This window comes from Balaenoptera acutorostrata, chromosome 17 (assembly GCF_949987535.1).
Source record: "Balaenoptera acutorostrata chromosome 17, mBalAcu1.1, whole genome shotgun sequence".
NCBI classification, from domain to species: domain Eukaryota; kingdom Metazoa; phylum Chordata; class Mammalia; order Artiodactyla; family Balaenopteridae; genus Balaenoptera; species Balaenoptera acutorostrata.
In genome coordinates, this window is record NC_080080.1 from 15,180,628 (window position 1) to 15,198,816 (window position 18,189).

Consider the following 18,189-nt stretch of genomic DNA (forward strand, 5'->3'; position numbering starts at 1 on the left):
TATTGGAAGACTCGGGAAACAATTTGTTATGAGTGCAATGCTGAGTAGTAGATTTACCACACCACCAATGACTAGTTGGGGATGACAAAGCAGGCAAATATCTTGATGTGGATGGATGGTGTTACTGTTATAAAGAGACAGTGACTCCATCAGAGCTACTTCATGTTGTGAAAAAACCTTATGAATATATGGAGTAAAAAAATCCATTTACTGGGAAACAGTCAGACAGTTCTTCAAAAGTTTACAAATAGATTTTCCATATGACCCAGCAGTTCCACTATAGGTAGATGCCCAGGAGAATTGAAAACATATGTCCACATAAAAACTTGTTCACAATTGTTCACAGTATCTTTATTCATAATAGCCAATAGGTGGAAACAATTCCAATGTCCATGAATTGATGAATGAATAAACAAAATGTGGTATATCCATATAATGGAATATTATTCTGCCATCAAAAGGAATGAAGTACTGACACGTGCTATGATATGGATGAACCTTGAAAACATTATGCTACATGAAAGAAGCCAGACATAAAAGCCACATATTTTATGATTCCATTTATATGAAATGTCCAGAATAGGCAAATCTACAGAGACAAAAAAGTAGATTAGTGTTTGCCTAGGCTGGGGCTGGGGAAGTTGGGGGGAAACGGGGAGCGATGCTAATGGGTAGAGAGTGACTTTGAGGGGTGATGAGAGTGTTCTGAAATTGGTTGTAGTGAAGGTTGCACTGCTCTGTAAATAAAATAAAAATCAGGAAATTTTATACTTGAAAAGGGTGCATTTTATGGTATGTGAATAATAAAGCTATTTTTAAAGAAATTTACTGATAAGCAGGAGTTGCTCATCCTGCATCCCTTCTATTGCTCTCCCCACCCCAATTCACTCTCCATCCTTCCCTACTCTGCTTGCTCCCCAGGAACTTGATGCTATGGATTGTACCAACAAGCTCCTTTATGCAAGCGATCAAATAATTTATTGTCTAAACTGGAACACTTTTGAGAAAGAAGAATGGAGATGAACAAACTCTCTTGGGCAAACCAGGGGTCCTGGTTCTGTTGGGGTTTGGTCCCTGCAGCGCAGGTTGGCTGCATCACTCTACTGAGGGCTACAGCTCCTGCCAGGCAGCGCTCTCCATGCTGCTGCCTCTCTGGGTTCCAGGCTCCACCCCTCTCCTTGCCCTTCAGTCCCAGGAGTGGCAATGGCATGCTGCCTTGGCCCCCTGCTCCTGTACTGCACGGTCCCACTGGTTTCCTTAAACCCTGCCCGTGTCTCTTTCTTAAACTTCCTCCATTTTCAGTTGCAGTGGGCCATCTGTTTCCTGCCAGTACCCTACTGATACAAAACTCCAGATAAACAGCCTGAAAGAGAAATTTGACAAGGAAAAAGTGTGGTCAGCACAGTGACACCGCTAGATCTCTTCCAAAGAGCCGTTGCACCAACCCTCCTTCAGTTTCTGCAGATGTTTGTTAATCCTGACAGTAAGTTCTGATAATAAGTGATTTTACTACACCCTCCAGCAACAAAGATGTTCCAGTAAATACGATTTTATTATTATTGTAAGGGTTTTTTTTTTTTAAACCACTGTGAAGGAAATGAGGATACAGCAGAAATTACAATTTTCAGTATGAGACTATATATTTATTGGGTTTATCTTGCTCAGAATGTGCTGTACTACCTAAATCTGAGGATTTATGTATTTCATCAACTCCGGAAAATTCTCAGGCAATATCTCGTGGAATATCTGTTCTCTCCTCCCCCACCTGCTTCTCTAACAATAAGCTTTATTCTCCTTGTGTCCTAGTCTCCCAACCTCTTTTTTCTATTTTCTACTCCTTTATTTCTGTGTGCTTTCTTCTGATCTTTCTGATCAAAAATTCTCTTTTCAGCTCTGTGTCTATTCGGCTTCCTAAACTATCCATACAAAGTTCAAATACATGTGGTAATTTCAATGATTATATTTTTCATTGCTAGGCAGTCAATTTAATTTTTTTCACAGTGCTTTTCCTCTTTTCACAGTATGTTGTGTTTTTGTTTCTGTCCATATTTTAATCATTTTAAGTATACATATCTCTATCAGACTGTTGGATTATCTTTAATTCTTTTGGGTTAAATCCTGATATTAGTTGTGTGTGCTGACCCTTGATCATGATGAATAGACTGTTTCTTTATATAATTTATAGTTTTGAATTGTGAACTCATTTCAGGGCCTTTATCTGTGGGATTCCTATGAGGACTTGACTGAAAGTGGGTCCCCTCAGAGCCACTTCTCTTTTGCTTCTGCCGGTTACCAAGGATTATTTTAGGCCAGTAACAAGTTTTCACATTAATTCTTATCTTGGGCATTTTGGATCTGTTCAAGGTAAAGCAAATTCAAACTCCAAACACAGATGTGGTGCAGGCCTCTGGTTACAAATTCTCAGGGTATGCTTTTAGCCCCCTACCAGAGCCTGGACCAAAGCTATCACACTTTGTATCGGCTGCCTGTCCTGCTAGGCACATTGCTTTCTGGCTCACCTGTCCTTGAAGCTGTATGATCATGGGCGGTAGGAGTGTCCTGGCTCTGCAAGGGGGCTCTTAGCTATGTGTCCTCCACACATGGGTTCAGGGCCTCTTTTTCTGATCCCCCTTTGTGGGTGAACACCCAGGCCCCTGGATTACTGAAACCAAGGACTCCTTCCAGGGCAATCGAGGCATCAGCTTTCACATATTCTCTGCTGGTTGTCAGCTTCTTCTTTGCTTCTGGCCCCTGAGGATTTCCCTTCTTCCTTGTGAGCTCTGCCATGTATTTTAAAGAATTCTGGTTATATTTTACCAAGTTTGTCTTCATGGCTGTAGCAGGAGGGAGTTTCATGTTATAGAATCTGCCTCTATGAAAACTGGAAGTCCCCTTTTCAGACTGCTTACATCACAGAATGTTGGGTTTTGTGTAATGTGTAATATTTTCCATTTCTAGGTCAACTCAGATTCCTCTGATTGATTAGAACTAACTAGATGGTTTTCAATTGCTTCACATGGTGTGTTAAAAGTAGGGTTTTCTCAAATAATATGCTTTCCATTTCTTTTACTGCTACTCTAACCAGAACTCATATCTTACATACAAAATGTTCTTTTTTCTCATCGGACTTGTATTGAACAGTAAAAGCTAAGCTTTTGAAGAGGAAGAGATCAGGCCCTGGACGGTCTTGTTCTACAATGTGCAATGGGGAGATCTGCTCCCCTGGGAGCACCATTCTCAATATCTAGGTAACTCAGAAGCCAAGTTAGTAGTCAGCTGGCAATTTGGGAGAATATAAATATAGAGAAGGATATCAGAGGCTCCTGGGAGGACTAGTGTGTCTTGGCTCAGAGTAGATGCTTAAGAAACATCTCAAGGGGACTTCCCTGGCAGTCCAGTGGTTGAGACTCCGTGCTTCCACTGCAGGGGGCACGGGTGCGATCCCTGGTCGGGGATCTAGGATCCCGCATGATGCAGGGCCCACAAAACAAAACAAAACAGGAACTCGCTGAACCATCCCTACCCCAGTATGGGGCAGACGCACTTTCCTGGTGACCTGGAACCATCAGGTAGGGTCTCCCTTCCTTGTACAGCCCCAGAGAAACAAAAATGCTTACACCTTCTTTCCCTTTTTCATATCTTCCCTGTGAACCAAACCCAATAATTGATTTCCATGATCAGAAGCTGCAAACTGGCCTGTAGAGGAGTTTCTAAAAATGGGGAAATTTTAAAATATTTTGATCTGGGGAAACTTCACTTCGTGATCCAAGGTTTCAGCCCCTCTGGAAGGATTGGAACATGCAGCAATTACGGGCCCACATTCCCATTTGGCCTTGGACTGGGGAGCAGCTGGCCCTTGAAGGGGAACTTGCTCTTCAGATCTTGACAGTCTCCCTGCCCCCTGTGAATGTACACCTGGCCTGATTCACACAGGTACGCTGCCTGACCCCCACTGGTACGAGCTTGTGACCCGGCTGTTCCAGCATTACTTGGGCCTGGCAACCAATCAGTTCATGAGGTGATACCTTCTTTCATTAGTTTCCTGCCCCAGTGACACATTCTGCACACTGAGGTTGTACTTGGGTGTGTCCCAGGCCACCATCCACAAACACATCCCAAACATCTCAAGGTGAGTCATTGCCACAGATATTATTTGTTGATTCTTGCTAGTTTCATTTTCAAAAGGAGCTCTGTCTCTAAAATTTGAGACACTTTTTAATATACTGACAACTCCCCAATTTTTTAAGGGATGTAGTGGCTCTGGGCTCATAAAGAATTCTGCTTAGGGGTCATGAGTGAGCTTAAACCAATTTTATTTCGTAGATGAGCCATGGTAATGATGAATACATGTTAATAGCTAACATTTATTGAGTACTTACTGTGTGCCAAGTACTAGACTAAGTAATCCCATTCAGGCCTCACACAGCTTTAAGTGCTTGTATTTCCATGATCTATTTTACAGATGAAGAAACTGAGGCACAGAAAGCTGGGGCGAGGAAGAGTCAGAATTCAAACCCAGGCAGCCTGACTCTGAGCCTACCTGCTCGACTACCTTGCACAGCTGCCTCTAATGCAAAGACCCCCTCACGAGAGTCAGGGGTTTCACAAACATTGTCCGAAGTCTCATAGCAACCTGGGGGCTTCACACAGCGACCTGGCCACATTAGAATCAGCTGAGAAGCCTTTAAATCATACCCAGGCATGGAGCAAATACCATAATGGGTTACTATTTGGGAACTCTAATGAAGAGTAATGGGAAAGCTCTGCACTATTCTTGCAGTGTTTCTGTTCATCTGAAATTTCATCAAAATAAAACAAAGTGAAAGTAAATAAAGAATGTAGTAGGACGATATTAGCTGACCTGAAGGGATTTCTACAGGAATTGTTGATAGCAAGAGGTGTTAATGAAAGTGTTAATAACAAGATCCAGAAACATATGTGTGATGTGATCCCATCTGTGTAAAGCAAATAGTGACAAAATACACACAGGCGTGCCTATATATCCTTACAGGAAGATGGAATGGAATATGTACGATACATTTAAAAAATTCTGGATCTCAGTCCCCAGAGATTCTACTTTAGTTATTTAAGGGTAGGACCTGGGCATGGGTATCTTCTTTGCAATTTCCTTAGATCAGGTTTCTTAAATTTGCTGCACATTAGACTCATCTGGGAGGCTTTAAAAAGTCCTGCAGCCCAGGCCACAGACCAATTAAATCAGGCTCCCTGGAAGTGGAGCCCAGGCGTGGGTGTTTTAATATTCCCCCAGGGCATGTCATTTGCCACGTTTGAGAACCAGGCAGGGCCCTCCTGAAGCCAGGGCTGAGAATCACTTCCGGGAGGGAAGGGAACTCTGGCGTGCAGCATTACTACGTGATAGGCAGTTGATGTCCATTTCAGTCCCGGGAACAGCCCATGGGTTAGGAACCGGTTCCCCAGGAGGCTGGCTCCAGAGATCAAATAGCCTCCCCAAGGTCACAGGGCTGGGAGACGGTGGTGGGCATCCTGATCTACTGTCCACAAGGAGGGTGATGGGAGCTGCTTCGGGAAGGTTTCATTGCCTCCCAAACTCTCCTTCCCAAGATCATGGGAGTTGAAATTCCTTTAGTAAAGATTCATTACTTTGGGTTCCTCCACCTAAGAGCTATTAAAAAACAAAGCAAATACTCCTGGGAAGAATTGCATGTTAATCAAATCTTTTTTTTTTCTCTTTAAATTTATTTAATTATTTTTGGCTGCATTGGGTCTCAGTTGCTGTGTGTGGGCTTTCTCTAGTTGCGGAGAGCGGGGGCTACTCTTTGTTGCCGTGTGCGGGCTTCTCATTGCAGTGGCTTCTCTTGTTGCGGAGCACGGGCTCTAGGCGTGCGGGCTTCAGTAGTTGTGGCTCACAGGCTTCAGGAGTTGTGGCTCGTGGGCTCTAGAGCGCAGGCTCAGTAGTTCTGCAGCATGTGGGATCTTCCCGGACCAGGGCTCGAACCTGTGTACCCTTCATTGGCAGGCAGATTCTTAACCACTGTGCCACCAGGGAAGTCCCTGTTATTCGAATCTTGATGTCTGCCCAGTGAGTGCTGGGTGTTTCGAAAGGAGGAAAAGTTAGAGAGATGCTCAAACATGGGGAAAGAATGTAACGTAGGGGCTGTAAACCTGACCTTGTCATTTTTCTGCTCAAAATCCCTCCATTCACCAGACTCACTTTGTTAAAAACGCCAAGTGTCATCCCACCTCTAGGCCTTTCCTGCCTCATGGAACACTCCCAGACTCGCCCTCAAGGTGGTTTTGGACGCTTCACTTACTCATGAAGGAGAAGGGCCTGCCTCTCAGGCCCGAGGCCAGTGTAAAGCCAAAGAATAAGGAGGCAAGAGAGGTGAGCTTTGGCAAGCATTGCTAGGGTTGGGGGTTTGGGGCATCTAAATGCAGGCATGTGGCAGGAAAGCAGGACACAACATCCTTGGGCTAGGGCATGGGGCCCCTATCCCAGGAGGGTTGGCGATTGGGTAGAAGGGACACCTCAGGCCTGGGAGTCAGAAAACCAGAGTTAGAGTTCTGCCTGTCACTTTCCAACAGTAAAATGAAGGCTGGGAAGACAACCTCCTTCTCAAGGCTGCAGGGAGGATTAGATATAATACAGGTAAAACACCTAGACTGTATACAGTAGGCCCTTAGCAATGTCAGTGGGACAGCATGCCAAAATTATAGGCTTGCGTCATGCGCTGTAGGACCAGGGCTGGAATGAACCTTGACCTGGTCCCTACATCTTTTTAAAATTTTATTTCATTGTGATAAGAACACAACATTTGACCTACCCTCTTGACAAATTTTAAAGTATACAATATGGCATTGTTAATTATAAGCACAATGTTGTACAGCAGATCTCTAGAACTTGTTCATCTTGTGTAATTAAGACTTCATGACCACTGATTAGAAATTCCCCTATCCCCTCACCCCCAGCTCCTGGCGACCACCATTCTACTCTCTCTGATTCTGTGAGCTTGACTATTTTAAATACTTCATATAAGTGGAATCGTGCAGTATTTGTCCTGTGACTGGCTCATTTCATTGAGCATAATGTCCTCAAGATTTATCCATGTTGTTCTATACCCCAGGATTTCCTTCTTTTTTAAGGCTAATATATCATTGTATGTATAGACCACATTTTCTTTATCCATTCATCTGCCATGGATATTTAGGTTGTTCCCACATCTTGGCTATTGTGAATCGTGCTGCAATGAATCTATTTCTGTTGATGAGATTTATTGAGTGCTTTTTACCATAGGCCAGGAACTGGTATAAGTGCTTTATGTATATTAGTGCAGGGAAAACTCACAACAACCCTATGAGGTAGATGCTATCTTTATCCCCATTTACAGATGAAGAAACTGAGGCCCACTTAGTATGGGCCATACCGTTAGTGGGTTTTAAACTGGGGTTTGAACCCAGGCCATTTGGCTCTACAAGCAGTGATCCTGATCACTATAATACCGAGAGTATTAAAATCATAATAATGATAATGATTAAGAGCAAACTATGTGTCAAGCACTGTTACTGGCAAGGTGAAGATGAGACTTATGCATCCAAATGACCAGCTGCGTTGCCCAAGAGAACAGTTAATTCCAGAAGTAACACTCTTCATGATTTGGAGGAGAGGGATGGAGAGGTGGGCTGTGGTTAAGAGTAAGGCAGAGTGGCCCAGGGGAAAATTATCTTCCACAGCTGTGATATTTAGCTCCATGCATCTCTTTGGTTCATGCAGTTTTCAAAACCAGACCTTTTCCTATTACGGAGTCTGATACAAGTCTCTACAGCATGTTGCACATGGTTTCTTTTCTTACTACCCCCAGCTATTTCCCTTTGTCCTGCTTTGTGCTTCAAAGGGTCAGCTGGTCCCCAAACAGGTGCTGGTTTTTCAATGTCCTTTTTAAAGGGTCATACAATGTAAGCCAGCATCACAGTGTACACTATACCTCCTTGGTCTGTACTTGTTTTAACAGCTCTAGATTGCATTGGATTTGGGGGTGGTAGCAGAGTACCAGGGATTTATTGGGTTGCAGACACCTAAATGCCTAAGCTTTTTCTTTTGTTCTAAAACCACATGCTGTGAAGCTAAGTCGTGTGCACCCTGTGTTTGGGAAGTTGTTTCAAGATGGGTCTGGGACATAAGCGCAATGAGCTTTGGGAGAAGATTAGCACTTCTTGTGGTCTAGCAGCAAGAAGTAAAACCAGGACCAGCTTGTTGTACTTTATCTGGTGGATTTGGATTAGTTCCAGGCAGCCAGTGGCTGGAAAATTCTTGAGAACTGGGTCTCACTCCTCCGAGTCTCATCAGAATTAGGAGACACTAGCACAGAACCTGGTCAAGGGAACAGCCCAGAGTTGGGGGCTTATGTTTTAAGGTCTTTAAAAAGCTGCTCATTTGATTCCCTTCCTCCTTGCCTATTTGATGTTGATCTAAATGAGAGAGGTCCGGCTGTGCAGTTAGGCGGTGGAGCTGGGAAAATAAACTACCAGCCCCCAAATCAACCTGGGCCCATTTGTGCTATTTTCAGGTTAAACCTCCCAACAGGGCTCTCTGTAGTGACACCACCACCCGATGCCCTCAGCGCGCCTGAAAAACAACCGTCCAAAGTCACGGGCAGTCAGCAATCTCCATAAACTGATGAACAGTACACGGAAGCTCTAATGCCATTTATTTTGCAATGGCAAAATCAATCCACTTTCCCAGCATCCTGCAACTTTATTGAACTCGGCATCCCGCTGCGGGATACGTCGCCGAACTCTCCTTAATTACATATTTGGCTGTTTGCAATCGTGACTCGGCGCTGCAGTCCTGATATCAGAGAACGGGCCTCTTCTCAGAAGCCTGCAGTAGTAGCGGCAGCAGCGGCAACAGCGGCAGCAGCGGCAGTTTTCCCGCCCTACCAAGCGCTCCCTAGTTGCGAGGTACTGCGCTAAGCGTGCCACCGTGCGAGTCCCGGGGGTCGGCGGCTGCACCCTTCGCGCTGGGTGGTCGCAGCCATTGTGGGGTGGGCACTTGCCTAGCCGCGTGCTGACACGCCCTCTCGGCTCAGCAACCCGCGGCCGAGGTGGGGGGGTGCTCGCGGAGGAGGCTCGCGCGGGGGTTGAATCCTCCCCCCACCGCCCGCGTGCCTGCCTGCTCCTCTCTGCAGCCGGCGCCCCACGCGCCTCGCGGGCACGCGCTTCCAGCCCCGCCCGCGTGCGGCGGACGCACGGGCCCGGGCGCGCACCGTCCCCGCGCCTCCGCGGCGGACGCACGGCCGCGAGCGCGCGTGCGCCCCCGCGAACGTCCCCGGGAGCCGAGCAGGAGCGAGCGCCGGGGCCGGGCGCGCAGGACTGAAAAGGAGGCGGCGGCCGCGGCTGTGAGCAACAGATCCGGGCTCCGCGAGCAGACCCGCTCTGCTGTTGGGCGATTTTTTTGTTTGTTTAATTTCAAAGACATTTATTAAATTAGAAAATCTTGCATTTTTAAATGGCGCTGGCCCTGGGTCAGCGGGTGGTTTTCTCTGCTTCAAGATGGGCTTTGCTGTTTCTGTCGTCGGCACCAGTGGTGGCCTGATTGTCAGTCTTCTCCGGGCATTTTTAAGGCCAGGAGCTGAGCGCTGCATGTAGGCGCCCTACAGAGCGGTTTGGTTTTTTAAATTATTATTCTTATTTTGGGCAGAGAACAGTCGATTCTCGGGCATTTCGTCCTCTTTGGAGAAGAGGCTGCGAGTCGGCGGCGGGTCGCTCGGAGGCTGAAATTCCTCCCGGGGTGAGCGATCCTCGGCCCCGCGCACAGTCCAGGCAGCCCCGAGTGTGTGTCCTGTCCCTGACGACGCCGGGAAAATGGAGGCTGTGATTGAGAAGGAATGCAGCGCGCTCGGAGGCCTCTTCCAGACCATCATCAGCGACATGAAGGTAGGACGCTGGGGGCGCGGCTGCGGCGGCGGCCGCCGCGCACTGACCTCGCCGCGGGGCTTCGCCTCCGCCCTGGGCCAGCCGCCCGGCCCTTGCCTGCGCCGTGGCCTCCGGCCACCTGCGGCAGCGCTCCGGCCCGGGTGTCACCTGCTCACCGGGGCGCCGCTCCGGGCTCTGCTGGGTCACCGGGCGGGCGGCTTTTCTGGGGGTATATGATGCCTCCTGACCTCTCCCCGCTCATTGTCCCAGGGGACGGCACCATCTCGTTTCCCTGGGGGCCCAGGGCCCCGGCTCCAAGTTTTCCATTGTCTGTCGCTGGACGGAGTGTCCGCGACCCGCGGAGGCTGGATGCCTGGGCGGACACCTGATTCCCTGGGGTACAGGGCGGGGGCTCTTCCCAGCCGTGGGAAGGAGCCCCCCCGGCCCGAGAGACTGGGAGGGACCTCCCTCTCCCTTGTTGGCTTTCAGGTCCACCTGGGGGAGATCTGAGCAAATTAGGTATTAATTAGGCTCTTCCAAAGCTGGCGAAGGCGTGCGTGCCTCCCCTCGGCCCTCCCCCGGGGCGCGGAGCAGAAGTTCCCAGAGCAGTTTTGCGGGGACCCCACTTCCCCTGGCTGAGGCTCCCAGCCTGAGGTCCAGACTGGGGCACCTTAAACAACTGTATCCCCTAGCCACCCAACACAAACAGACTCCAGGTTTTCTCTTGGAAGGATTGTGGAGACTCTGTGTGTGTGTCCGCCCGCGCGCGGGCGCCCGTGTGTGTGATGGGGGCGGGGAACAACACCCTGGCATTTTCCTGCAAGGGTGGGACTGGGGAGAACCTGATCTTTTGGATGTGGATTTTCTGTGCACAGAGATAGACCAGGGCCCTGTGTTACTAATCCAAAGGAAATGTATACGAGCGAGCTGGCTGGAGGTGGGAATTGGGGGCGGTGGGGGGATTTTTTTTCATGTGTATTTAGGGAGCTTCTCTTTGGCTGTAGCCCAGCCCCAGTTTGCCTCAACAGATCCGGGGAGGTGGTGTTTAATTGAAAGCTCGGCTTCCAAAACGAGTGGGCAGGTTTGGAAAGCTGTGCAGCGAGTGGGTGTGGACAGCCCCTCTTCAGCCGCTGCCTCGGCGCCTGCAGGAGCTTTTGTCTGTTGAAGTGTAAGGTTTGGAGAGGGTTCGGCCTCGGAGATGGACTCTGGGAAGGAATGCTCAGCTGTCATGGCCTGTTTCCCCCTCTTAGAACCAACTGCCACCTCACCCGGGGTGAACTTTTTCCAAGGTGCCTCCGTCCTGGTCTTTTCCATTTTGAAATCCTTATCCAGAGCCTGTGCCTTTTGTCAGAAATTGACATTCGTGTAGCCTTATCTGCAGCGGGACCCTGCTTGCCCAGAAATGCCTCTAATCCAACCCCTTGGAATTAGATGGATTATTCCCTGTTCAAAGACAGCCCTTTCATTCCTTTGCCCCCAATCCACATTGAATAATTGAAGTGCTCTTTTGAGACAAAGCTTGGTGTTCCCTCTGTAGACTCTGGGGTATTTCTTGTTAACTGAAATTCTATAGGCCTTATAATCAAACAGGATTTGGTTTGAGGCACACGTGTGTTCTGATCACCAGGGGAAGAATTTGAGATGGGTTGGGAGAGCTGCTTGTGTTTTTTTGGAGGGGAGAAATGGATGTTTCCAGTCCCTCTGTAGAAACAAGAACCCAGTGACCTAACCCATCGGCCCACTGCAGTCCCAGAGTGTTCACATCTGGAGTTTTTTCCTCGCTCTTTGTTCCTTAATCCAGAATCTAGGCTCAGTTCTTTCAATTTACAGGTTTGAACCCAAAGCCCTTCAGAAAGTAACTCACTTGAAGGTAGGCCCTAATGCTTGCTACCTGCCATCCCGGGACTGTCCTGCAGCACTTTCTGCCTGAGGCATTTGTGGGTGCTAAGGTGGCATGCTTCTCCCTCCCCAAGATTCCAGTTAAAAATACTTATTTAATGCCCTTTTAATGCTGGATCTATAGTTTGTGGTTCCTGAGTTCTTTCCCTTTGAATTGAGTTGGGTTTGTTCAACATCCTGTTGGGAAGACATTTATTTTAAAGGTTTATTTTGTTTTGGCAGTCAAAGATTTTTAAAGCGAAGTGGAGTGGAAGATGAAAACATGCCTTGGGGTCTGCAGAATTTCAGACTTTTGGGGAATAGAGAGATAAGAAGGAAAAAGAGATGGGGGGGGGTGTCTAATTTCCAAGATTGTTTATGCCTAAGACAGTGTTTTCATGGAGTTTTCTTTTTAAAAGGCTTCTTCGTGGAGTAGATGGCAGTGACATTTTAAAAGGGAATTTTAAAATTTGGGCATATAGGATAAGCAGTGTAGAGTATGCTTATGCATGGAGTTGCCAGCAACAAAAGTCAATTTTTAATATCTGAAATGGGCCGTCTTTCTAAGGACCTGCTTATCCTCCTTTTCACTTCCTTGAACTCCCATGATAGGTTTATGACGCCTTTGGTTCCCTTTCTGTTTGCTATGAAGGACACATGGAAATGTTGGAAACCCATTTGGAATGCCATCTTGAGAACATTTTTAGGTTATTTGCTCAGAAGTGTTGTTGGGGGGGGGGGGAGAAAGGGTAAGGAAAACGTTTTTTTTTTTTTTAAAGTAGCATTTGATTCTCCAAAATGTACAGCAGCACAGGAAGGGAGTCAATTTCCTCTTTGGAGAAAAAAAAAAAAAAAAGAAAACAGCAAAAAATGGAGTAATTTCAAGGCCTAGCACCATCCATCTTCCCAAACCAAAGAACCTCAAGACATGGAAAAGCTGGAGAGGATTCTTTCTGCATTCTTCTAATGATCTTTCATCTGGCTAAGTCCTGGGCTGTCAGGGTGTGTGTTTTATCCTTTTCAGGGGGTCGGGTGCAGTGAAGAAACCCTCACTTTTCTTCCATTGGGATCCTGCAGCAGCTGTTAAATAACTTATTGATTCCTTGATGAGGGGAAACCCTGTGGTTTTTTCCTTTCTTCCATCCTACTCTGGTGGTCACTAATGAATGGTGGTGTGCAAAATCGCTTACTGGCTGCCCTTCCGCCATCCACATAAATCAGGTTGTCTGGAGTGAGCTGGTCCCAAAGGGAAGGGGAGACTAGGGATTCATGTGGCTGGAGGCAAGGGCCCATCGCCAGTTTGTTTAGGGGACAGTAGCTTGGAAGTGACTGTGGAAGCCCAGATGACTGACTTCTGATGTTTAAGCACTGTTGACTGCATTAAGGAGATCCTGGAATCTTTTTGGAATTTCTCTCCAAGTCCTGGGAAAGACAGGCTAATGCTTCAAACAGCAGATTTGTGCCATTACTTTTTCTTTTTTAAAACTTGAGCTGTAATTAATATATAACATTAGTTTCAGGTGTACAACATGCTGATTTGATATTTGTACTTTAAAATTTTTTTAGTTAAGTAATTGAACCAGCATGTAGAATTCAGAGATGTTTGGAGAGCTTTTAAGACCAGAAGACCCTGGCCAAACTTGAGGGTAGCTCAGCCTGTAGATGTCTGTCTTCTTTTAATAACTAACTTAGTTTAAAAAAAAACAGTTGGACGCTAAAATCAAATATTTTCCTCAGCCTTGTTGCTCAAGAATCGGCATGTCAGGAGCTGCATTGGGCCTGATGCAGGGAGAACTTTGTACTAGGTTGGAGAGTGTGTTCGGGGTTGTATAATGTGACTGGGGGTGAAAAAAATACCCAAGCACACCTTGAATTCTCCACCCCACGTCTCACTTTAGGCAGGGGTGTCCTGTTACCAGCACCTGTGCCGAGCAGAATAGGGGCCTTGTTCAGTTTTCCTCCACTGCCCCCCACCTCTGTTTGCCACCAGTATCCTCTCTCCTAAGTTCTGCCTAAAATTAGACCTGCTGAAGGGACTTCTTGAATTCCATGGAAATCTTTTGTGGTTCAAAGACATGTCATGATATTTTTCCTTACTTATCACAAGATCAAGAATGTGGGCAGTGGATCCAGCACTGGATAATGATTTCAGGGTTTTTTTTTCACCTCTACTGTTTTGCTTTGGTTTTGGGGTTCCTGTCAGACAAGAGGTTCACTTCCTCGGTGTTTATTGAGGGCCTGCTGTGTGGAAGGCCTTTTGCTGGGCTATGAGGAGCCAAAGATCCACAAGGGCTGCCCTTGGAGAGTTGCTTGTCCAGTTCAATTCAATATGGCAGGAAGGGCTGGTAGTCCAGCCTGGGGAGGGGCATCGGTCATCCCCTGCAGGCCTTCCTTTTGACTTTTCAAAAAAAAAAAAAAAAGGGGGTTTTCTCTAGGAAGATAGGGAAAACCCAGCCATGGCCTCCGCCAGTGGCCAGGTGCTCTGAGGGAGGCGGGCTGCTCTGTAAACGGTGACACACAAAGGTAGACAAGCAAAGCCCTTGTAAAGTACAGATGGGCCCCATGTTGCCTTTTCTCTTAGCAAATGGCTGTGTTTGTCCAGGCTTTTACAGCTTCCTCAGTTTAGGCCTGTGGGAGAAGAAGGAGAAGTGAAGATGTCATAAAACCAGCAGCAGGGAACTGCCCAGAATGGTGCCTGTTCAGAGAGTTAGGGCCTATTCTCTGTAGATCAGTCTTTGGGGGCTTTTAGGTGCAAATCTTGTCGTCGAGGTTTGGAAAGAAGTCATTTTTTTTTGGTCTTGGCTTGAGTGTCTCTGTGGGGAAAATCCCTTGTACGTCATATTTAACCAAATTGTTTAGAACTTGTTGTTTGATGCTGTGAACGTTTACGTTCTGAGATCCTAGTTGGTAATGCCCCAGATGGAGAGAGAAGGTCATTCCTAGTCACGGTTTGCATGGAAGGTAGGCTGAGTTTGAATTTTGCCCGGTTCAGCTATCACTTAGTTCTTTATGAGAGTAACGTGAACTCAGTGACATTGCAAGCACCGAGCTTGGTATCAGCAAGCCAAGATACAGGATTCCCAGTTAAATTTGAATTTCAGAGAAACAGTGAACAATTTTTTAGTACAAGTATGTCCCACCCACACTCTGCTGCTGACCTCTTGGCCTTCGAACTCTTTTGCCTCTTGAGGGAGGGAAAAGGAAAAAGTTAAAACAATGTCTGTCAATTTGGCCAGCTCACTTGAGGTTGTTAAAACGCTTGGAGGGTGAAAAGGTTGAAATTATTGATCTATTAGGTGCTTTATCTGTAATTTTCATCTAGGCTTTTTCCATCTTCCTAGGGACGGTCGAGAGCTGGCCAGATTCCTTCTGTAGCAAGACCATTTAGATGTTCAGATCGGGTGTGGAAAAATGAGATCATTTTGAGTTTGCCATTACTTCTTGGAACTGCCTTCAGGACACTTTCCCCTAAAACCCACACCTTTGCAAAACCCACACCTTTGCAAAAACAAAGAAATACCTCTCCCTGAACCAAACAAAAGCCAAAGGACAGATTCAGCTGCCTAGGACAGCAGACAATATGCGTTTGGGACTCCTGAAACGGAACTGACTGATGCCTGAAGCCGTTTAACTCAGATTTGCAGATTGCACTGCCGATTGGGCCTTATTAAGTAGCAAACCAGAGAGACAAATGGAATAAATTAATTGGATGAACATTGAGGAAGCCCATTGTATTTGACTGCCAAGGTTCTCCCTCGAATGAGCTGGAGACTGCAGAAGGTTGCATCTGAGTGTGTGTCACGCGCGCGCACGCGTGTGCGCCCGTGAGACACACACACACACACACATACACACATATGCATATACAACCCCCCTCCAAAAGCAAAACCAAAATCCACCCGGCGTTGATTCCAGAGCAGCCCACGCATTATTAATCCCCCCCCGCCCCCCGTAGCCTAGGGAAGACCTTGGCATGGGGTTGTGTCGTCTGCCGCTTCCCAATTTAAGATGCTCTTGGTGCCACCTGGTCCGTGGTAGGTGCTCTGTAATCATTGCATGTAGTGAAGAGGGGGCAGCAAGGGACTCGGTGAGAATCTACTGTGTGCCAGGATTTCCTGTCATCCTCACCATCATCCCCACTTTACAGATGAGAACACTGAGGCTTGAAGAGAGTCGGTAATTCGTTTAATGCCGTGGTGAGGTGGGCTGGCATTCAGACCTTGGTTTATTTGACCTTAAAGCTGGAGCTCTTTAGAGCATGCCTAAGGTAGAGAGGGGGCTGTAGATTTATTTCCACAGCATTTCACTTGCCTGAGTCTTGCAGGACGCCCAAGGAAGGAATCAAGGTCACATCTCTGTGCCTGCAGCCTGGAGGTGTGAGCCTGAGCTGAGATGCTGGGAGAACTCTGGGGGTGGGGGTGGTGCGCAGCTCCCATCTGGCTGTCACTTTTGTGGAAATGGTTTAATTTGTGATGTATCGACATATTGTGGCTTCCTTCCTTCTCCCACTTACCAATCTTCTCTGACAGACAACCTGCCTTTCCCCTCTCCTCTCCTTCCCCTGGGTGCGCAGAGAGGAAAGTCACCTCCATCCTTGGCTTCTGTCCTTGTCCCCATACAAAGCACCTCCAGTCTTCTCCGTGACTGGCCAGAGGGCTGCCTTTATATATCTGGGGAGCCCATTGGTCCCTAAGGTTGGGTGACTATGCCCATCTGTCCCCCTAATTATATGAATTAAATAAGTTCACCCGGAGTTCAGTGACTCCTCAAAGAGAACTCCTTGCCTTGAACTCATTTTGTGTCCAGCCCTGGAACACTCTTGTAAAAGGGCTTTCCGTATTTAATTATTTCCCGGTCACCCTCGAGTTGGGTTGAGTCGATCGAGCCATTGCAAGACTGTGTTTGGGGAAGTTGATGGAATTGCCAAAAAACCTCCTTTCTGTGCTGATTTCTTGGCATATACGACCTTGGTCATAGTTTCTAAGTGGTTTTTCTTTTCCTGTCTAGTTTAAGTGGGTGGAAAAAAAAAATCAATGGGGTGCCTTTTGAGCTGTGTGTCTTTTTATTTGCTTTCTTCCCCTCGAAGAATTTGGACAGCAGTGAAAGTATTAGCTTGGTCAGCACCAGCCACCTCCCGAATCTTGGAGGTGGGTGACGGGTTTGGTGGACGGCAGCTTTTGCCTGGGCCTCCCTTCCCTGCCACCTCCCACAGACAGGGGTCTCCAGGGTCCCGGAGGAGTGGGTCTGGCTGGAGGAGGAAGAGGCAGTTCTGGGCAGGTGTGCCCATTTTGGTAGAATGGGCATGGTCACAGGGATGAGCGCGTTGGATTCCCTGGGAGCCATAAGACCCTGATGCCTGGACCCTATTCCTCAGAGGGTCTGATTCAGTGCTTCTGGAGTACATCCTGGACATTAGGATTTTTAAAAGCACCCCCAGCTATACACAGTTTAAGCACCCTCAACGTGTTTTCTCGATCTTGCCTAAGTCTGAGTAAAAGCATCTTTACGTGGTCACACAGCAATGAGAATATGCTTAACACTACTGGGCTTCAGGATGGTAAATTTTATGTGTATTTACTACAGTTAATAAAAATAAGAATAAATTTATAGTGAAACAACGTTGAAGTGAACAAATTGGAAAATAACAAGAGAAAAATCACCTTTAGAATCCTTGGCTGTTTTTAGTTGATCTGTAATAGTCCTGTCCAACATGATTTTCTACAGTCATGGAAATTGTCAGATACATTAGCCACTAGCCACATGTGACTTTTGAGCACTTGAAGTACGGCTAGTGCAACCGAGGAACTGATTTTTAAATTTTATTTACTTGTAATTTGTTTAAGTTTAAATAGTCATATGTGACTAGTGGCTACCATATTGGACAGTGCAGATCTATAACACACCACCTAAGTAAAAACAGTGTGCTTGCTCGGCCACACAGCTTCCTGCCCACATTCTATTTCCTCCTGGCCACATCACTGCCCCTAAACCCCTCCTGTAGAAATTTTGGAGCTACTGCTGAGCTTGGAGTCAGAGAGGTCTGGTTTTAAATCCTGTGGGCAAATTTCTTCATCTCTCTGAGCCTCATTTTCCTTTTCTGTAAAATGGGTCTCATAAAGTACCCATCTTATAGGGTTGTTGGGGGGATTCTGAAATGAGATGGTACTTGTAAAGGGTTTCGCACAGTGCCTGGCACACATGCACTCACATGTTAGCTGCTGTTGTTCTTCTGTCTTGCAGATTTGGGAATGAAGTATTGTGAAGTTTTGAAATCAGTAATTATCTCCACCACTTCTTAGGGCAAACATGACCCCACCCTTTACTGAGCTGTATTTAGAGCTTGCAGTGAAGTTGCAGGAAATGGAGAAGTTGAGTTTTTTTTTTTTCTTGCTAAGTAAATCACTGCTGAGTTCATTATAA

The 18,189-nt window shown here is 46.9% G+C and overlaps 1 protein-coding gene across 13 annotated transcripts in view; it reads left to right on the forward strand.

Moving 5' to 3' along the window:
• The first annotated feature begins 9,191 nt into the window (after positions 1–9,191).
• MTSS1 (MTSS I-BAR domain containing 1) overlaps positions 9,192–18,189 on the forward strand; it is a 166,915-nt gene continuing 157,917 nt past the window's right edge. For 3 of the 13 annotated variants that reach the window (XM_007188877.2, XM_007188876.2, XM_057531711.1), the window contains exon 1: positions 9,198–9,912. In XM_007188877.2, the coding sequence (XP_007188939.2) occupies positions 9,841–9,912 (72 nt within the window). In that variant the 5' untranslated portion in view covers positions 9,198–9,840. Of the gene's footprint in view, positions 9,913–18,189 lie in introns of all 13 variants that reach the window. The other 10 variants (XM_007188881.2, XM_007188880.2, XM_057531715.1 and 7 more) reach the window with 8 other exon arrangements.